Below are 19,241 nucleotides of genomic sequence, written 5' to 3'. Positions count from 1 at the left end.
CTCTTTCCTTTCTTCTCTAGATTGAGTTTAATTCATAATACCCAACTGGCGCCCTATGCCTTGGTGAACCGTGACATAATGAATCATAGAGGGTTGTAGAGATATGCTATGTGGTAATATCGGCCCAGTAACTAAGGAGCGATGACGTGTAATGAATCATAGATGGTTGTAGCAATCGTTGAGTAGTATTGCTCTTGTTGTTGGTGTGATAAGCCAAAATATGTATAGTGACTTGTAGGTTTGAGGAGGAGATTTCCAAGTTTGCTCTTGAGTTTGATAGCAAACTGAGTGCAACGAATGTCAGTATGACAAAGAAGTGCTTTGATAAACTGGCGTTGAGGTTTCAAAAGGAGGCAGTTGATAGAGCTGATGTCCTCACAGTTATCACTTTGTAGCTCTTCATCGTCGTCTACGTCAAAGCCTGAGGGCTCCCGCGCTCTTTGGCCAATAGACTTATCACGACTTTTTGGAGGATTCCTCTGGTATTTCCTCTTTGCCGCAAGGGCTACAGAGAGTGAGTCCCGGATATCCTGCGCCCGCTGTGACGAAGTGAGAACATTGCTGCCTCACTTCACTCCTTATTAAGTCGCTCCTCCTCACCAACAACGTCAATCCAGTTATCAATCTGGACAGTCAATTGGCTCTTGCTGTCTGTCTGACCAGTCCCAAGATGTCAAGGTATGCCCTCCTCCTTTCAGTTTCCCGGCGTAATACTCGGTGAAGGCTCTTATGCTGCTTGCCGGTTTCCTTCGCAAAGTCCTCTCGAAGATGGGACCAAAACTCAGTCTTGCTACCTGGTCGATACGCTTCAGCATTTCGATTTGCAAGCCGGAATAGGACCAGCACTTCAGCCTTCGTCAAAGGGGCCATCTTAGTCGGAGAGCCTTGAGGATCGCAGCTTTCTATACACTGCTGGGTTGAGAGCTGCGATACTTCTGGTGTTTCAGCTTCGATTTGCCCCTCAATCGTAGGCTGGATAGGCAGAGCAGGGCTTGCTCTGCCATCTTCTTCGAAGGTAGAGTATTGTAAGGACACAGGGAATACGGCTCTCCGTAGGTGCATATGGGAGTGCGAGTCGGAGGTGATGCTGTATTCTATCCTATAGGTCTACTACGAAGGATACAAAAAAGATGAAGGGGGAACCCCGTTGAGTCTGTTTCCTTAACTCCCGAAACGGGCCCGACTCGGTTATCCCAACCCTAGCCCTGAACCTTCCACCGCAACAGGTCTACATCGGCCCTGAACCCTATACACTTACCGTCCCCCACTATAGTGTAACTCGCTATATGATCCTCTACTGGTTCGAAACCCCACCGAGTCGGATTCCATGTTTGTAGTGACCGTAACAGTTCTGAGACAGGTTCTTCGAGTATCTAGGTACGGAGGCATCCTTACAAGTATTGGCGATGTCTTTGGGGTAAGGATTGGGGCTCATAAGCCAGGAATTCGAGCTGCTTCGAGGCCATTATCACTTATATAGAGCGACATATGTAGATACTGCTATACTACCGTATTCGCCTTACAATTACATGACGTCTATCCAAGTTGATTACTAACTTATATTCTAACTACAATAGGAATCTGGCTGGCTGTTAGCCTTGAACAGATAACTGTCTGATGCTGACAGTCTTACAACTACATACAGGACTGTCGAATGAGGTGTGTAACACCTGGTGAATCGCTCTAATGCCCCATTCGCTTGCCACACGCCCACCTTACATTGTAACGATTCTTACAAGGGTCTGGTATTCATGGGGGTGATTGATGATTCCTTGTCTGATGATCTACTCCGAAGACCGGCCATAAGTAGGCCTCCTCCACGTGATGCTCCTGATGACTAATCTATTTTCTGTACAACATTAGCGGCACGGCAGCCAACGACCAACCTAGGTCGCACAGGATAGTGCGATCATGACCATATCGGTATACAGTTGTTTGTACTGTACTGCGGGGTTAGTATAATACTCTAGGAGGCAGCGGGTAGGTGGTGAGGCGACTGGGATTGTGCTCTACCTAGCATTGGTATGTCTTGATTGAGAAAGACCTCACGTGCTTCATTTGTCCCATGGTAATGGTCTTGTAATACGAGAGTCGTGTACGAGGGCAACTTCAAAACCACAATCACTTACTATAGTCCACTGTAATCACACAGGCAGTAGAATCCATGTAGGTATTATCATTCATAACCCGTGCCGTTTGTCCGTATATTGAAATGTGCGCTCATACATACATATATTCCCCCGCAAAACCCCCACAGTCCCGGTGTCCCTATCCATGCCCCCACCATTTCTCCAAAAATAAAACGCCCGATTCCCAGTCCCAGCCGGAAATCAATATGTATTGTTTGGGGTCGAGTGCTTTCCCATGTTTCGTCTACCCTTTTTGTATGTAGGCCGTCACAACGTGGACCGATGAATCCCGCAAGCTTCGATGGCTGAGGTTAGACCACGATGAACTCTCCATCAATCTCCCTCATCCACTTCTCCCATGCAAACACCTCGTGTCTCGTCAGTCCCTCACTCTCCCCCCAAATGCGCTCGAGCACTTCTAGCCCAGCGTGGTTATTCCCATATCCGCCTCTCCTCGCAATGCCTCTGCATCTCTCACGCACCACATTGCGCTCCACTTCCCCAACCGCTTCACTTCCCGCGATAAACAGCGGCCACAACAAGAACTTCCCCATTGCATCACACCCCTCCCCTGCTCCTTCCCCAAGACTCGTAACGTAGAAAAGCACCTGGCTCACATGCTGCTGCATAGTAATGTGCCCAGTAGGCAGATGTGGCGCGGCAAGGCGCTCGGTATATAGTAGGGCCGCGTGGCGGAAGGCCTCTGAGACGTATCCAAAGTCGCGTATCTGATTCGGAGAAGGGACAAGCGGGTGCAGCGATGTGAGCAAGGTGGAGGGGGAGAAAGTCCACGTCTGCAGCGCGTGGCGTGTCGTGCGCCACTCTGTCCAGAACTGGATGCGTGGGTCGGAGGAGGGAGGCGGGTTGGGTGGAGGTTCAATGTATGAGGTACTTGTGGACGAGGGGAATTGCTGTGCGTATTGCTTGTAGAATTCCGTAAGGATTGGAGCTGAGGTCTGCGGGGGTGGGTTCAGGGTCGGTGGGGTATGAGTGCTTTGGAGGGGGTCGAGAACTGGTCGATTCTGTGCGAGGAGGTTGAGTCGGCCGAGGCTGGCGATGGTGGCGAAGAGCTTTCCGTCGCACCCCGCGAGGTTCTCGAGTGCGCATGAAGAGGTCCAGGGAGAGGCGATCATATCAAGATAGCCCCCGTGGAGCTGAGCCTCACGATCATTAACGGTCGCGGTAATAGCGTCGAAGAACGTAAAGATGCTCTCCATCCAACCCCAGTTGCCCGTCTGAACACCCGAGGAGCGCATACCGAGTAGCTTCTTCACGCCGGCGAACTGGGTCCTGAACTGTGCGATGCCAGTTTCGCACATGCGATAGTGGCAAAGCATTAGGAGCGTTGCGAGAACCGCATCGTGTTTTGCGAGGGACGGGCTTAAGAGCTGCGCATTGAGAAGAGAAACAGCGAGACTACGGTGGTGATACTCCTCTTGTATAGAAGCGTCGTCTAATGGCGTTTCGGACGCGCTAGATGTATTTAATGGCCGTCGGATGTTATATGACCCCGTGAAATCTTGTCTCTCTTCAGATGACTGATTCCAACTGTGCTGGCCAAGGCTCTGCTTCCTCCTCATCCGGAGATTGCACGAGGCGAGTGCGCAGATTGCATGCTGTAAGCTTTGGCTTTCTGTCGCGAGGCTCAAAATGTGCTGCCTATACGGATTGCTCGGGCTATCGATTGCCACGGTTACGGGGCAGATAATCTTCTCGTAGTAATTCAGGTAGAAGTTCAGCCGCGGGGATACATCTGGTAGGAGCCCAATATTGAGGGACTCTGGTATGCGATTCGTGAGATCTTGGTGCTGCCGCGTATAGTCATCGTCCTGGACCGATGTCCACGAGCTTTTGCTAATGTGAGAGCCTGGCATGAATTGCTCAGAGCTATGAGAATGAGACATGCCTGCAAGGTTAGCACTCTATCTTTTCGTGCTGGTACGGGAAACTCACCAAGTACGTCCTCGTCATAGTCTGCGTCAGAGACATTGCACAGGCCTGGCGACGTAGCCAACCGTCGACTCTCGGAGATGTCGAACAATGCTGGGTGGGAGTTGAGGCTTGAGCTGACGTCCGAGTGAGGATAAAACATGTCCGGGCAAGAAGTCGGCCCTCGGTGGTCTGCAGACGTCCCATACAGGGAGCCGTGGTCCATTGATGAACTCTGTGGGTAGCTGTCATACATGCTCATTTGGTTATTCAGATAGGGCACATCCTCCACGTGAAATGGCTGGGTAATGGGAGAGTATTCGGCCTCACTATACGCGCTGAACGAGGCACTGGATGGAGATAGCAAGTCATCGCCGTAGCTGATCATGGGCGGCTGAAGACGGTGCAGTGAGTTTCGAAGAAGATGTCCCTGGTTTTCGGCTGGGGTGGCACTCCTCACGTGAAGGTGCTCCTGGGACGAGCTCCAATCCGAGTTAGGACCCGGGGAGTGCAGCAGGTTCGGGGACTTGGGGTTCATGTGCACGAAGTCGTAGCTTGTATACGCCGAGGCCAACCGAAAAACTTCTCTCTCTGTCTTGATTTCGATATCATCGTCCCCAGCATGGCCTTCAACCGCCAACCGGTTGAGGGAGGACGTAGCTCGTGGCCGCGTGTGGCTTCTCGTCGGCGGGCTCTTGACAGCTGGCGCAGATTTGGCGACGGGCAAAGACAGGCCACGGAGCTTGCCACGGCTGGCAACCCCGACTCCCCACGTCAGCTGCGTCTTGTAGCCCGAGCAGTCGTTGCCAATTTCCAGGCACGGCGAGCAGTACGGTCGGCGGCGGTCGCATTTCGCGTTGCGTTTATGACAGGCGAAGCAGTCGTCGGCGGCGCCGCTGGCGGGAGCTCTTCTCCTTCGTTTGCGGGGAGCGGCGTCACAGGCCGCTGAAGTTGTTGGCGGACATGGGAGCGGCACCGTCATGTTTGGCTAAAGGTAGTGCCTAAATGTGGTGCATCAATTCGGAGAATGGGATGTTGGGGTTGTCAGGTCGCTCGGCAGTAGCTTTGGTCGTGGTGAATGCTTCACATATACGATCGTTCTCTGAGGAAGGAACGAGGGAAGAGTGAGGAAGGACAGGCGGTCAGTCAGGTGGTGTATGCGGGCATTGGGCTGTATATGGGAGTGCCAATGACGAAATATGAAGGGAATCTCCGTTGAATCAGAGGAGATGTAGAAATGGACCATAGATAGATAGTAGTAGCTCGCCGCTGGAGCCAGGTTGCTTGTCTGGTGTGTGTGGGGGGATGAAGGATGGGAGTGGAGCGCTGTAAGGAGACAGGAGACAGGTGTATATGGGGGACTGATAAACCCGAGTCGTTTAGTGGAGAGTGGGAGGAGGGAGGGAGGGAGGGAGGGAGGGAGGGGGAGGGGAGGGGAGGGGAGGGGAGGGGAGGGGAGGGGATTTGCCTTTCTCTTGATCAGAAATGCATCTGAGGGAGGGGGAGCGGTTCAACAGGGCTGGCTAGGTAGCTTGTCTGGAGCAAGTCGAGTGTCAAGTGGGAGGGGCCAATTGCAGGAGAGGGATATGAAGAAAGTGGGCGTTGAGAGGAGGGAGCGACGATTAGATTTTTGGGGTTGGGGTAGGGGTATGGGTAGGGTTATAGGTATAGTTGAGTTCGGGATATTATATGCGGCGGCAGCGTACTAGAGAGTCCCGGGCGTACCACGGTACATAGGGGGTGTTGATGGTGGCGTCGGTGTATGAGACGGGGGCGGCATTTGATGGGGCACTGGTGCGGTTGAAGTGAAGATATTAGTGTGTACTGTATATAGTCAGTCTATAGTCAGTATATAGTAGTATATAGTTAGTAGATTGCCAGTATATAGTCAGTATATAGTTAGTGTTTTGGATGGCGTCGCTGTGTTTGTCCCTGTAACTGGCAGTTAACATGGGATCCATGTACGCGCTACGGAATGCACATGGTGCTTTCCGTACCAACAAAGTAATCCGTTCGGAGTGAAAACTCAACTTGCCATGTGCACAGTCGGTACCGGACAGTAAGGGACCAGCTGTATCAGCGCATAGAGTGAGTAGAGGGCACGGAGAATAGAGTATGAGGATTCTGATCAAGCCTTTTAGAGCGGCAGCTGCGTGGAGTTTATGCACACACAACTGCTTACGAGGTGGTTGGAGTGGGGGGGCATCAGGGCAAGTCCGACGAGTTCCACCGGTTCAACAGGTTCAACAGGTTCAACAGGTTCAACAGGTTCAACAGGTTCAACAGGTTCAACAGGTTCAACAGGTTCAACAGGTTCAACGACTAGGTCGGCGCTAGAAGAGGCACCGAAGGCTGTGAGCCCATCCTGTCCTCGCCGAGCCATCCCCACCCCCGCTGACCGCCGCTCCAAGGCAATTGCCCCCGATTCAAGAGGATGGGGGATGGGAGGGAGGGAGGACAAGAAATCCTTCTCTGAATCATGCCGTGCTCTCAGTCGATGCTTTGTTCGGACAAGCTGACGTTGGAAGCAGTCCTCGTCCTCGCCGCTCCGTTGTCCCCGCGTCCTCGAGCGCCATCTCCCATCTTTGGCTCCAGCCGCCCACGCAACCGAGCACCAGTACCCTCTTTCCCCGACGCACGCTACTGTACAGTACTGTACTGCCTTCCTTTGTACTTTGTACGTATGTCAGCGTCAGCGGTGGAGGGATGTGCGGAATCGACCGCCAGATGGACCACGGGGGAGCACCGCGAGGGAGGCGCGGTCCTGGTCTGTTCTGGCCGGCTTGGGAGACGGGCTGGCAATTGACAGTTTCACTATTTCCTGAGCACTGGTTGGTGGGTTTGAGATTGATTCCAGCAGTCCGCCGGACGCCGAAACCATAACCGCGACCGCCGTTCGATCTCGGCGCTTTTGATCAGATAGTGTCATCATCACGTCGCGCTACTGTGCCTGCTGGTTCTGCGCGATGGGGGGTGCGGCTGCGCCATGATTGACAGATAGGTGATCCATGCATGGACAAGGAGAGATGACAGTCTATCGCGCAAGTCCAGCACTTGTACCATACCGTGTAGCAAAGTCGAGTACGTGCCATGGTACGTGATATACCGATAGACGTCACAGCGAGTACTTGCCTGTCGCATGTGGTGGTCCAAGGTCTCATCAAGTCTCCTTCGCTCCTGCTGCAGCCATTATAGGCCATTATAGAGGACTATTCAGCATAGATATAGTAACAACTGAGCGCTAGGTACATGGCGATACTTACAGAGCGACTAGAAAGACCCCCGAATAAACCCTAGAACCATCGCCGAATCATCCCAGACGGACCTTGTACTCTGGGAACGTTACATGCCTTTGCTGGGGATAGTCTAGTGTTGGAGACGGTGAACAAAAGATTAAGGGGGTGGTGTAGGGAGGGGCCGTATGGATTCTATAGTACTATACAGTGCTCTACAGTCATAATCCGTCAAGTCGATAGCTCGGGTGCCGTAAATACCATCGAGATAGCGAGATATCGAACGTATTTTGGTAGTGGACAGCTGTCTTGTGCGTCAGCCCCGAGTGGATGCTGCACTGTTGCGCTGCGTTGGCTGGGACTGCTACTCTACATCAGATTTGAAATAATAAGACCGAGGCCACTAGAAAGGCCGCGCTCGTGGTGATCTGGTGGTGGTGGGTGGTGGGCGGAACAACTGCGAGATCGACTTACCCGTCCAAAGTGGCGCTGGGGTTGTAGGGGTATTGCAGTGATGGCGGGGCTTGGCGAGAGCGTTGGGGGGGGAAGGGTCAGTTAGGGGGGGTCAGTTAGGGGGTTGGGGGGGGAGTATTGTACCATACTTTAGGGTACCGCTCGCTGACAGGTAGAGTACAGGGGATACTATTGGAGCTGATTCGTGGATCCGGAGATTTACACCCAAAATCGTATGGGATTCTCCGGCCACCCTAATCACTCTTCTTGGCAGTGGTCGACAGAACAGAGATGCACCAACAAACCACAAACCGGCCAAAACAGACACATTTCATTCTTCTTCCCATGTCACTTTGCCGTGGGTCGGTCGCTTGGGATTGTGGGATTGGGATTGGGATTGGGATTGGGATTGGGATTGGGATTGGGATTGGGATTGGGATTGGGATTGGGATTGGGATTGGGATTGGGATTGGGATTGGGATTGGGATTGGGATTGGGATTGGGATTGGGATTGGGATTGGGATTGGGATTGGGATTGGGATTGGGATTGGGATTGGGATTGGGATTGGGATTGGGATTGGGATTGGGATTGGGATTGGGCGGGCATGGGCATGGGCATGGGCGGCATGGGCATGGGCATTAGAGGAAAATGTCACGAGAAGAGAATGTAATGCGTGGCAGCCGCGAACGGCGCTGCAGTTGAGAAAGCAAAGCAGAATACAGTATATAGCAATATAATAGAGTCAATTGAATTATCTAGATATCTCACCGTTCTACGTAGCTTATATAGGTGATTCCTGGGGAGTAGCCGAAACCCTGAGCTTTGGCTTACCCCCACGGCAGTTGGTCATAGCGATAACTGCGGCCCAGCAGGCCAATGAGATACCCTTGGAAAACGCTCCCAAAACAGGGCATTCCTTGGCGAATCCCGGGATTTCCCCGGAATCTCCAACAGATACCAGGTCCTGTCACACCTACACAATACGCTGGACCATAAGCTATCGATCTGTCAGATGCTTTCCTCTACATACTTCATATAGTATTTGTGCAGTATCAAAAGTGTGCAGTCAGTATACACTTTCACATGCTAGCGAGGCCGAGCGAGTATGCGCATACAGGGTCGGAGCACAGTACGAGAAGAGAAGTTGGTGCGCAGATGTTGTGCAGGTGGTCTGTGGCTTGTACATTGATTCCAGTATTCTCTTGATCGGAGGTCGGCGGTTTGCGGTCAAGATCTCATCGTCGTTCGTCTCATTTTCAACCAGTCAAGTCTCATCACTCAACCGTATACCACCGACTAGTAAGTGCGCTTCGGCGTATTATAGTATACAAGCACCTATCTTTGCTGTTGTCATGGTTGTTGCTCCCCTTCAGCCGTTCTGTCTATCGAGCATCATCTTCCCTCCTCTTATCACCACATCTAGGGGCTCGCAGGTGCTTGGCTCTTGACCCAAGCCAGCCACCCCGATCCCACTCTAGCAACCAGGTTAGCGACAAGTAACTTGGCGGTTGGCAGGACGGTGCCGATCGGTGTACCTGATCTGCAGAACTTTCTAGCTCGTCGACGACGCTCTGTCAAAGACGCGTGGGGTGTGAGACAGACATCTAAGATGCGGGATTTTCTCTCTCGCATCTTGTTGACCTAGAGGGATTGCATGATAAGAACACTATTTTGGCTTGTGGAAGGAGTTGCTTTTTTTTTGGGTTGGAACGTGCATCTGCACGGGTCGTTCGAAGAAGGAAGGTGGATATTCGTTGTCGGCCGGTTCTTGCCGAACACCCCGCCCTGAAAATAGGAGGAGGCGGTGCGCCATATCTTCTCCTCCTTCCCTTCAGGACGGCTAAACTGCCCATCCCTGGAGGCGAGAGACGATCGATCCCACCTTGGGCGGCAAAGACTCTGAATTCTGCCTGGGGAAAATCTCACGTTGACAGAGGGTCTGATTCGGCTCCTCGCCTATCCAAGTGGATGCAATTTACGTGCCGTAACCTATCAAGTCTGATACGCCAGCAGCAACACTGTCAAGTGGGTAACCTGCTTCGCCCTCGACACATTTCCCTCCCGCGTCTGGAAGTACAGAGAGTAAGCTGTACCAAGCCTCAAGTCTGTATACTTATTTGTCGTGTGTATAGCCACGTACTGTACGCTTCCCCGCACTATTCGGTTGGACAGGCCGGCGGTCTGGGGGACGAAGGAGGGCTACATGCAGTAGCGGATGAAGGGTGAAAAACACGGTCGAGGATCTCATGCAGTGGGTCTGGGGAAGCTGAACGTGGGGAAGACAGGTTTTGCAAACACGTCTGTGACAACGAGGTGTGGGTTAAGGGGCGGGGTGATTTGCCACCATATTGATTGATTGCAGCTCACCAGATGCTACAGTCTGGAATTACATCGCCAGGTCGGTGTTGGCGTCATGGTTGTATAGCGCATCATCGTCTTGAGAAGGGGCACGGGACTCGCGAAGTACGGCCAGTTGGAGTGTAACGGCCGTGGGAATGATGGTCGTATTACGTGTAGGTTTCTATAGACCTGCGTTTTGCTTCAAGCATTGATTCTTGCTCACGATACCTATGCACTATGCTCTTGAGAGAAGCACCCCTGGAAAGTTTACATGAACAGGTGGAGGTGGTCAGTGGGCTACACATATTGTTATGTCGGCAACGAGTCACATATTGTACGGTTTAAACGTGGTCTTCTACCTGCCATATGAAGTCGACACATGTCAAATACGAATAGGGACAACTCCATCCACGGGTGTCAGGCCGATGCCTATCACAAAATGATGGAATTTTCATGGAGTTTGTCTTGTTCCAGCAAGCCTCCCTTTTAGGCCCTGTTTCGTAGGTAAAGCCAAAGAGAAACTTGTCTCCATCAGCGAGATCTTGCACTTAAGTTCTACCTTATTCCCCGGCTTGTGAATGGAGTCACTCACCTAGCTGTTCTCCAGCGTGACCAAATGATTTCGTCCAATGTCAAAACAATTCAACACATACGCGGAGACAGCGATCTTGCGATCTGTTTCAGTTCAACCTTGCGATAAACAGATCCACTGCGAAATGATGCGATGTGATAATTTGAGTTTGAAGTTGGTAGTCCTCACGAAATAGGCCACTAGAACACTTACGCCATGACTTACGTTACCGCGCCTTCCTCGCACGGACCTGAAAGTACTATACCTTGGGGATTGTTATTGCCTAATTCGTCAGTTCATTATCGGTATTCTTTGTTGACCACTATTCTTTGTCCTATTCAACCTCGAGTCGGAAAATAAATATCCACCCCCTTTGATGTTAACATCATATCTTTCCAAACGTCTATCTTCAATATTTCAACAGCCAAGATGGCGGCGCAACTCTCTGATATTCAATAGGAAGCCTACTGTGGCTGGTGCAAGGGCAATAGACGTGGACAATAGTTGCAGCTACTAACTAAACATGCTTCATCGATAAAAGCGTACCTAATCCGCCTGGCTTCGAGAGGCTCCCTCCCATGCCTGTCATCAGTCCAAAGTCAGTCGATTGTCGCCCACTCGATTGTCGCCCACTATGCCCATTCCTCCATAGGCGTTCCTGATCTCCGTCTAGTTCCCCCACCTTTCACTCCGTACCACCAAACCTCGCCGCTTATAAGACACTTCAGCTGTCACAATCGCGTTTTCGTTGTAGCCCGGTAGTCTCTTGAGATAATCCCCGCTGCACGAGCCCACATAGATAGGATATCATGAGGATGTCCGGGTGCTGTCTATGTATTGATAACCTTATAGACGGTCTGGTGTCCTGATAACGGGGGTGTTTGGACCGTGTAGTCGAGCAACGTTACATGCCTAGATCGAAGCCCACATAGAAGCGCGGTGAATAGGCGCAGTAGTTTGCTGTGTGCGATGCCTTCAGTCACATGTTGGCCGGCACTTAAGTACCTTATATTCTGTGGCTGTAGTCAATTATACGGTAAGCAAGCGCCATACTATAGCTTGCCCAGGAACCCTTGACGGTGGAGTCGTCAAGGCGATACTCGATACACATGAGGAAGGAGCAAGGAGTCAATCAGTTCAGTGTGGGGTTGTTCTGTTGCTGTGATCTTATCTAATCTTTTAATACTGACGTGAATCTGTTGGGGAAAACGGACATTCCCGTGGGATATGGTGGGCTTTTACGCCCAAAATGACGGGTAATCCCCGTAAGACCGTCCAACTTCCCGGCTGGTTTACGGGTGAGACAGTGGCGCCATACTATTGGAGCCACTGACCCAAGCCCAGCTGAGCCCGGAAAGCTCAGCTTGTCAGGGTTTCGGGGGTTTCCCCCAGGCCTACAAGTAGCGTACGTAGGCCCGCAGCTTAGGTAGTAATTCAATCGATCTATATACTCTACTTTACTGTATTCTACTGTGAAGCTTCTGCTCCGTTGCCCGAAGAGACTGATTACGGTTGCCGGAGATTATCACACGAATTTGTGTGTGGCTCCCCGTATTCCAGAATTACCTCCAACAGAATCAAAAACATAATTCTATCACGTGATGATATCAATAAAACCTGTGTCAGTCTAACATTTTTAGTTGCAACTGTTTAATTATTAGTAATGGTGAAATATTTAATCTCTAGTGACAGCTCATATACTTCTTAAGGTACAGATCTCGATCTTGCGCCATTAATGGGATATACGACCAGGTATATAAGCTGACGTGAAATTGGGTATCAAGGAATAGACTCCCCCCCATTTATAAAATGACTGATAATATCTTATTAAACTTGCCTCATTATTACAATACACTAAGTCTCTCGCATCTCTCATACCTTTACTAGTTCTTAGTATGTTCTCCTATATGCTCTAGCTTATATTTCAACCCGGACTTCTAAATCACCAACCCCCCACCTCCCCTTAAACAATCATGTGCTTACATTTAGTCATAAATTATATAGCTATAACCTTTCGTTGTCAAACTCCCATCTTACATGTAAAATTTCGGGTCCATCGCCCCAACCTGTGCACTCTTCGCCTCTCCCTCAAACACAAACTCGCTCACTAGTTTACCAGTCGCACACGAATTCTGGATGCCCCAGCACGAATGCCCCGTCGCCACCACCATCCCCTTGATCCCTGCTCCGCCAATTACCGGACTACTACTACCAGGTATAGAAGGGAGGTAACATGCTTGTTTGGCAGTGACCTCGCCTGTGCGTAGCTCATCACTGATGGAGGAGACGTAGTCGACCACATCTTGGCAGCGGGAGGGATCACACTGCACGAGGTCGGCTGTGGAGGGGAGGGGAATAAGCTCATCGCCTTCTCCTGCAACGCAGTCAGCGGTTGCCACTCACGGATACTGCTTTGCCTTGATGCAACTCGAGGGGGATTTGCTATGTACGTACCGCATGCATATACCTCGCCATTCGGGCGAGCATATACCTCCGGATTAACTCTTCTCCCATGCTTGCGCTTCTTGCCATCCTTGGCTCCAAAATCTTTCGGCAGCTCGATGTCGGTGAAGAGGACGTAAGGAGTTACATGTGCATTAATTGTGACGGAGTGTGCTCTTAATGCGTCAACCGCAACGTCAGGGAATATGTGGCTGCTCCACGGTCCTGCAGAAACGACTATATCTGTTGCCAAAATGGTATGAATCTGTTTTGTTTGTCTGTCCATGTATGTGACACTCTTTACGTGCCCGCCTGTATAGTCGATCGAGTCAACGTGTGCGCCAACTTTGACTTCAGCACCTTTCTCCTGTGCCAGCTCTGCCATGGAGGTTGTAAACTGGTATGGGTAGACTTGCGCAGTTGCATCCGCGTCGCCTATTGAAGAATACTCCGCCAGTCCCTCGGCAATGAACCAGTCCAGGTCTTCCGGTATTCCCTTCTTCTGCAGTGACTTGAGGCTCGCTTCATCCTGCTTTGGAAGCTTCTTCCATTCCGCTGATCCCGTACCGCTATCCGCCTTCGGTATTTCCAATCGGTCGGGGTGGACCTTTGCTCTAATCGATCCCGCTTGTACAGATCTGTAACCCCATCTCTTCGCGCCGTCGTGTTCAGCAGCTAGCTCGGCGTGGAGACGGAACGACAGCGGGACAATGCTTGGAGGGTATGCCCACAGAGCCAAGAGGCCTCCTGCTTTGCCGGATGCGCCAGCTGCGATAGCTGTAGCCTCGAGGATTGTGATAGAGTGAAGTTTCGGGTTAAAGGACGGATGGCGAGTGAGGAAGTATGCACTGGATTCATGAGCGTCTAGATATAGCCGTCGGTTGGTTACGTATTTCGTACCTGTTGAGCTTTAGTTAGCAGCTGCGCAAGCATGTTCCCATTTAAGACAAGCTCACCTTGTACATCCAATGATGCCACCACCTTGTCATCACGTTTGTTAGAAACATTGATTTGTGATGGGCTTCGCAAGCTAGAGCGCACCTATAATGACAATGTGCCTTTTCTCGTCGGGATGTGAGGCCATCGCAATAGCTTTGGTTTTAACAGCAGGCTAAAATTAAAACCAACTGCACTCGTGACGGTCAATGGCAATGTTAATACTATATGTTCATTGGAGTTCGAGGGAGTTGGGTAGAGTTTAGAGAAAAGAGGATGCTACTGAGTATCGGAAGAGGTGTTCTACATAAACGATAAGAGGCCGAAGCTACCATAGATGCTGCGTCATCGCTGGTACTCTTAGCACGCTACACCTAAATATTCATGTAGCTCCTCGACTACATTGCATACGTCATCCCTCTCCGGCAGATATTCCTCTGGCAGCAAAAGCCAAAGGCCCTGATAAGTCCGTACCTGTGGGCGAAGACTGGTGGTGTGTGGTCCGATGGAGCTGTCACGGCCTGCCTGAGGAGAGCATGTGCAGGTGCTGATATACCGTCGCTGCATACGGCCAACTGGCGTCGGATGTGTTACGATATCAAGTGCGCCTTGCAGCTAGAGTAGGGGTTCAGGGGTGTGGGGAGCTTTCCGGGGTTGGAGCGAAGTTTTCAGTTGTGGAGTGAATTCTCAGAACTGGTCTAGCTAAATATATAGATCGAGCCACTGCTCGAGTGCTCCTCTTCTCTTTCCTTCCTCTCTAGATTGAGTTTAATTCATAATACCCAACTGGCGCCCTATGCCTTGGTGAACCATGACATAAAACTCAATCTCTCTTATACCTCTTTTCCTGCTCTTCGAGCTGAACCCTCTTCTGAAATCGAAATTGAAATCCACTCTTTGGAAACCCCAAAACCAGAAACCTTATCCTGAAGTCAATTCCAGGACGATCTTGCGGCAACCCCTCAAAGTTGGCTCTCGACAGTCAGCTCGACACACACACACCACCTTCGCAAGTCAGACCTTTTACAACATTCCCTCAACAAGGATATAACTGTGAGGGAAATGCACTCCTCTCGAGTGGCTCCTACAGCCGACAACTGCACAATAGGGCCTTTGGCAATATGTGTCTGGCTTGACTATATGAACTGAAATTGGAATAGCAACTCGCTATGGCTGATACCGCTGAAGAGAAAGCTGCAATGGCAGCTCGAAATGATCCAGAACAAGACCAGGAATCCCTGGCAGAAGGAGCATCAATTCCGAGTTCTGCAAACCAAACTGATGAACTTCATGATCCTAATTTCAAATCTGAAACCTTCCTTCACACTCTGGGCAAAACAGCTCAAGAGAGACGTGAATCTATACTTGCAAATCAACATGAAAAGGCTGAATGGAATGTTGAAACCTTTGACGAATTCCAGAAACTATCTGTCACCAACCAGAAAATGGCATGGACTTTGCACAAGAACATTCTTCAGGACTATTTGGCCCTAGCAGAGGACTCAAATTCGATACTGGCTGAAAAGGATGATGCCATTCTCCAGTTACAGGAACTGATCCAGAGCAACGAGCAACAAATCACAGAGCAACAAACAATTCAGAAATATCTTGAAAAGCAAACCCAACAAGCTCTGAAGAATGAACCAGGACACCACTCTCACAGTCGACTGTCAGCTCGGATTCCAGACCCTCCAATCCTCACAGATGGGATAGAGCCAGCATTTGAAGACTGGGTTGTGAAAATTCACTGTCATACTGACATTCGTTGCACTCAGTTTGCTATCAAACTCAAGAGCAAACTTGAAATCTCCTCCTCAAACCTACAAGTCACTATACATATTTTGGCTTATCACACCAACAACAAGAGCAATACTACTCAACGATTGCTACAACCATCTATGATTCATTACACGTCATCGCTCCTTAGTTACTGGGCCGATATTACCACATAGCATATCTCTACAACCCTCTATGATTCATTACATGACATCACTCATACTACCACATGACATATCTCTACCAACTAGAGGCCTAGGAGCATGAACGATAGCTCTAAAAGCTCCTACGAACCTCTATGATTCATTACACGTCATCGCTCTTTAGTTACCCACAAGATTGGTTAAGTTATGACATAATTTGTCTATGACATAATTTGTCTATAGGGGTACTCTGACCTTGGACCTCCTTTCACTTCCTATAGGCTAGGAACCTAGGAGATGGTTCTATGGGATTCTCTTACGTCGACTACAGTTACCAAGCCTGGTTAGTCATGGAAAGTCTTGGAAAATGAGAGAACTACACTCCTTTAGCATAAATAGGATTGCCCTTTCCTTAAGAAAGGGCAAGCAGACAATACAGTAAATCGACTATCACATACTTCCACGTCTTTTCTAAGCTTCCAAGCATTCATCTTGTTACTCCTTGTTTCTGAAAAGTCAGTGAGGTGTTAACCTCTGACTTACCCCTGAGTTCCCAGACTCAACATTTGTTACAACTTGTCTGAACCACTTCACTACATCACACACCTGATTGCTGCATTGTGGAATAGTCTAAGCTACGACCCTTTGGCTCTGTTTTCTAAGACAGTGTGTTGTCTTAGTAAATTCATCCCTTCCTTGGGTGGCTAGATTCTCACATCTGGTGCACCCACCATTACATTCGCCTCAAGCTCGAAGCCAACATTGATCATTTTCCAACACAGACTTTACAAATGAGCTACATTAAGAGTCGACTGGGAGGACTGGCAATTCGACATGTCAATCCAAGGCCTCGACCAAACTCTACAAACAAACTGCAGTCAGCAGAAGAGATTCTTGAACTTTTGGAAAAAGCCTTCAGTGATCCCGATCGAAGGCACACAGCTCAAACTGAGTATCGGAAGCTGTATCAGAGAAACAACACCTTTGCAGTGTTCTGGGCCGAGTTCCAAAGGCTCACGACAGAGCTTGATTACTCTGAAGAAACTTTGCTAGATGACTTGCGCTTCAAAGTCAACCAACAGATGCAGAAAGCCTTAGTGGCTGAAGTTGGAGCTACTACACTTCACGAGTTTGCAAACAAATGCATGCTCATCGACCAGAACATCCAGTGGATCAAGGAACAAGAAGACAAAAGGAAGCCAAAGTCATTTCCGAACAACATGGGCCAAACTCAAAATCAGGGCCAGGCACTTTGAACTTCAGTCTCTCAACCTACAGTGGATTCGAACATGCAAAACAAGACACAGAAGCTGTATCGACCACCGCATCAAGATCCAGCAAAGGAAATGCTCATGAAACTTGGGAAATGCTTCATATGCCAACAAAATGGACATCGAGCTCGAGACTGTCCCCAGAAGCTCAAAGCTCAAGTGAATGAGGTATCTACAGCTGAGTCTATCATTGATTCAGAAAAAATAGCCTCTAGACAAGTCATCACTAGAAGTAGTGCAGCCAGAATTGCAGCTTCTTCCTCGAGATCTAGTTTTGATCCGGACACCCCTTTCTTAGTTATTTGTAGAATGGGAAAATACAAAACTATTGTCCATGCATTGATCGATACTGGTGCCACAGGTGGGAACTTCATTAATGCTGCTGATGCAGAAAGAATATGTGAAATTGAAGGGATAGCCCCAGTCGAACTTGTGAAGTCAAAACAAGTTGAAGGATTCAATGGAGAGGCTGCCTGCTATCACACATGCTATATATCCTCGACTACAAGTGGGAGAGCATGCGGAAAGCCTATGTCCATTATTCATCACTTTGCTAGGAAAACATGCCATCATTCTCGGGAAAGCTTGGATGAAGCAACATGGAGTTGTTCTTGATATGATCAATGATCAAGTCCTCTTCACTGGAGATTATTGCAACCATTCTATACCAGATCGAGCCCTCGAAACAGGGCCTATATCGAAAAGCAAAAGACAAAGGCCAAAGAAGAAAGCCAAAGAAATGCCTCCTCCGGAACCTGCTCTGAAAGTGGAAAAACAAAAACCTTGCACCATAGCAATGATTGGCGCAGCACCATTTCGAATGCTCATGAAGCAAAAAGGAGCTCAAGTCTTTGCTATACTAATCGAGCACAAGAACAAGACCAAAACTGAAGAAATTGACCCTCAACTGATCCTTCCAAAGGAATTTCATGAATTTTTGGATGTTTTTTCGAAAATGGCAGCAGACAAGTGTAATGGTGGGTGCACCAGATGTGAGAATCTAGCCACCCAAGGAAGGGATGATTTTACTAAGACAACACACTGTCTTAGCAAAAAGAGCCAAAGGGTCGTAGCTTAGACTATTCCACAACGCAGCAATCAGGTGTATGATGTAGTGGAGTGGTTTAGACAAGTTGTAACAAATGTTGAGTCTGAGAACTCAGGGATAAGTCAGAGGTTAGCACCTCACTGACTTTTCAGAAACAAGGAGTAACAAGATCAATGCTTGGAAGCTTGGAAAAGACGTGGAAGTATGTGATAGACGATTTACTGTATTGTCTGCTTGCCCTTTCTTAAGGAAAGGGCAATCCTATTTATGCTAAAAGGAGTGTAGTTCTCTCATTTTCCAAGACTTTCCATGACTAACCAGGCTTGGTAACTGTAGTCGACGTAAGAGAATCCCATAGAACCATCTCCTAGGTTCCTAGCCTATAGGAAGTGAAAGGAGGTCCAAGGTCAGAGTACCCCTATAGACAAATTATGTCATAACTTAACCAATCTTGTGGGTAACTAAGGAGCGATGACATGTAATGAATCATAGACAGTTGTAGAAGCTTTTGGAGCTATCGTTCATGTTCCTAGGCCTCTAGTTGATAGAGATATGTCATGTGTAGTATTAGCCCAGTAACTAAGGAGTGATGTCATGTAATGAATCATAGAGGGTTGTAGAGATATGCTATGTGGTCATATCGGCCCAGTAACTAAGGAGCAATGACGTGTAATGAATCATAGAGGGTTGTAGCAATCGTTGAGTAGTATTGCTCTTGTTGTTGGTGTGACAAGCCAAAATATATATAGTGACTTGTAGTTTTGAGGAGGAGATTTCTAAGTTTGCTCTTGAGTTTGATAGCAAACTGAGTGCAACGAATGTCAGTATGACAGAAGAGAAGAATAAACCTTTATTTATAGCTTTACTACTAGACCCTCATTTAAAAAAAATAGGGCTAAGTAAGCTACATTATACACAACAAGATGAGTATAAAGCTATAGAAGCTGTAGAAGAAGTAACGTACATGTA

At 49.1% G+C, this 19,241-nt stretch overlaps 4 protein-coding genes across 4 annotated transcripts; 2 read left to right on the top strand and 2 right to left on the bottom strand.

Annotated features, from left to right (window-relative positions):
- Positions 1-1,976: 1,976 nt before the first annotated feature.
- VC83_09422 (uncharacterized protein) lies at positions 1,977-5,459 on the bottom strand. Its single transcript, XM_024472861.1, has 2 exons — positions 4,083-5,459; positions 1,977-4,035 (listed from the first exon to the last, which is right to left on the bottom strand). The coding sequence occupies exons 1-2, from the start codon at positions 5,038-5,040 to the stop codon at positions 2,441-2,443; spliced, it is 2,553 nt and encodes an 850-aa protein (XP_024319701.1). The 5' UTR covers positions 5,041-5,459; the 3' UTR covers positions 1,977-2,440.
- Positions 5,460-5,916: 457 nt separating this feature from the next.
- VC83_09421 (uncharacterized protein) lies at positions 5,917-7,758 on the top strand. Its single transcript, XM_024472860.1, has 2 exons — positions 5,917-6,146; positions 6,200-7,758. Exon 2 carries the CDS (start codon positions 6,221-6,223, stop codon positions 6,575-6,577), a length of 357 nt encoding a protein of 118 aa, XP_024319700.1. The 5' UTR covers positions 5,917-6,146; positions 6,200-6,220; the 3' UTR covers positions 6,578-7,758.
- A 4,682-nt stretch (positions 7,759-12,440) lies between these two features.
- VC83_09420 (uncharacterized protein) lies at positions 12,441-14,310 on the bottom strand. Its single transcript, XM_024472859.1, has 4 exons — positions 14,140-14,310; positions 14,055-14,079; positions 13,111-13,946; positions 12,441-13,030 (listed from the first exon to the last, which is right to left on the bottom strand). The coding sequence occupies exons 1-4, from the start codon at positions 14,180-14,182 to the stop codon at positions 12,690-12,692; spliced, it is 1,245 nt and encodes a 414-aa protein (XP_024319699.1). The 5' UTR covers positions 14,183-14,310; the 3' UTR covers positions 12,441-12,689.
- Positions 14,311-15,203: 893 nt separating this feature from the next.
- VC83_09419 (uncharacterized protein) lies at positions 15,204-15,986 on the top strand (the record flags this gene model as incomplete). The annotated part of the gene is made up of 1 exon (XM_024472858.1): positions 15,204-15,986. The coding sequence occupies one exon, from the start codon at positions 15,204-15,206 to the stop codon at positions 15,984-15,986; it is 783 nt and encodes a 260-aa protein (XP_024319710.1).
- Positions 15,987-19,241: the final 3,255 nt, after the last annotated feature.

This window comes from Pseudogymnoascus destructans (assembly GCF_001641265.1).
Source record: "Pseudogymnoascus destructans isolate 20631-21 unplaced genomic scaffold scaffold_41, whole genome shotgun sequence".
Classification (NCBI taxonomy): Eukaryota; Fungi; Ascomycota; class Leotiomycetes; order Thelebolales; family Thelebolaceae; genus Pseudogymnoascus; species Pseudogymnoascus destructans.
The sequence above is the reverse complement of the archived record's forward strand: the minus strand, read 5'-3'. Positions and strand labels throughout refer to the sequence as shown.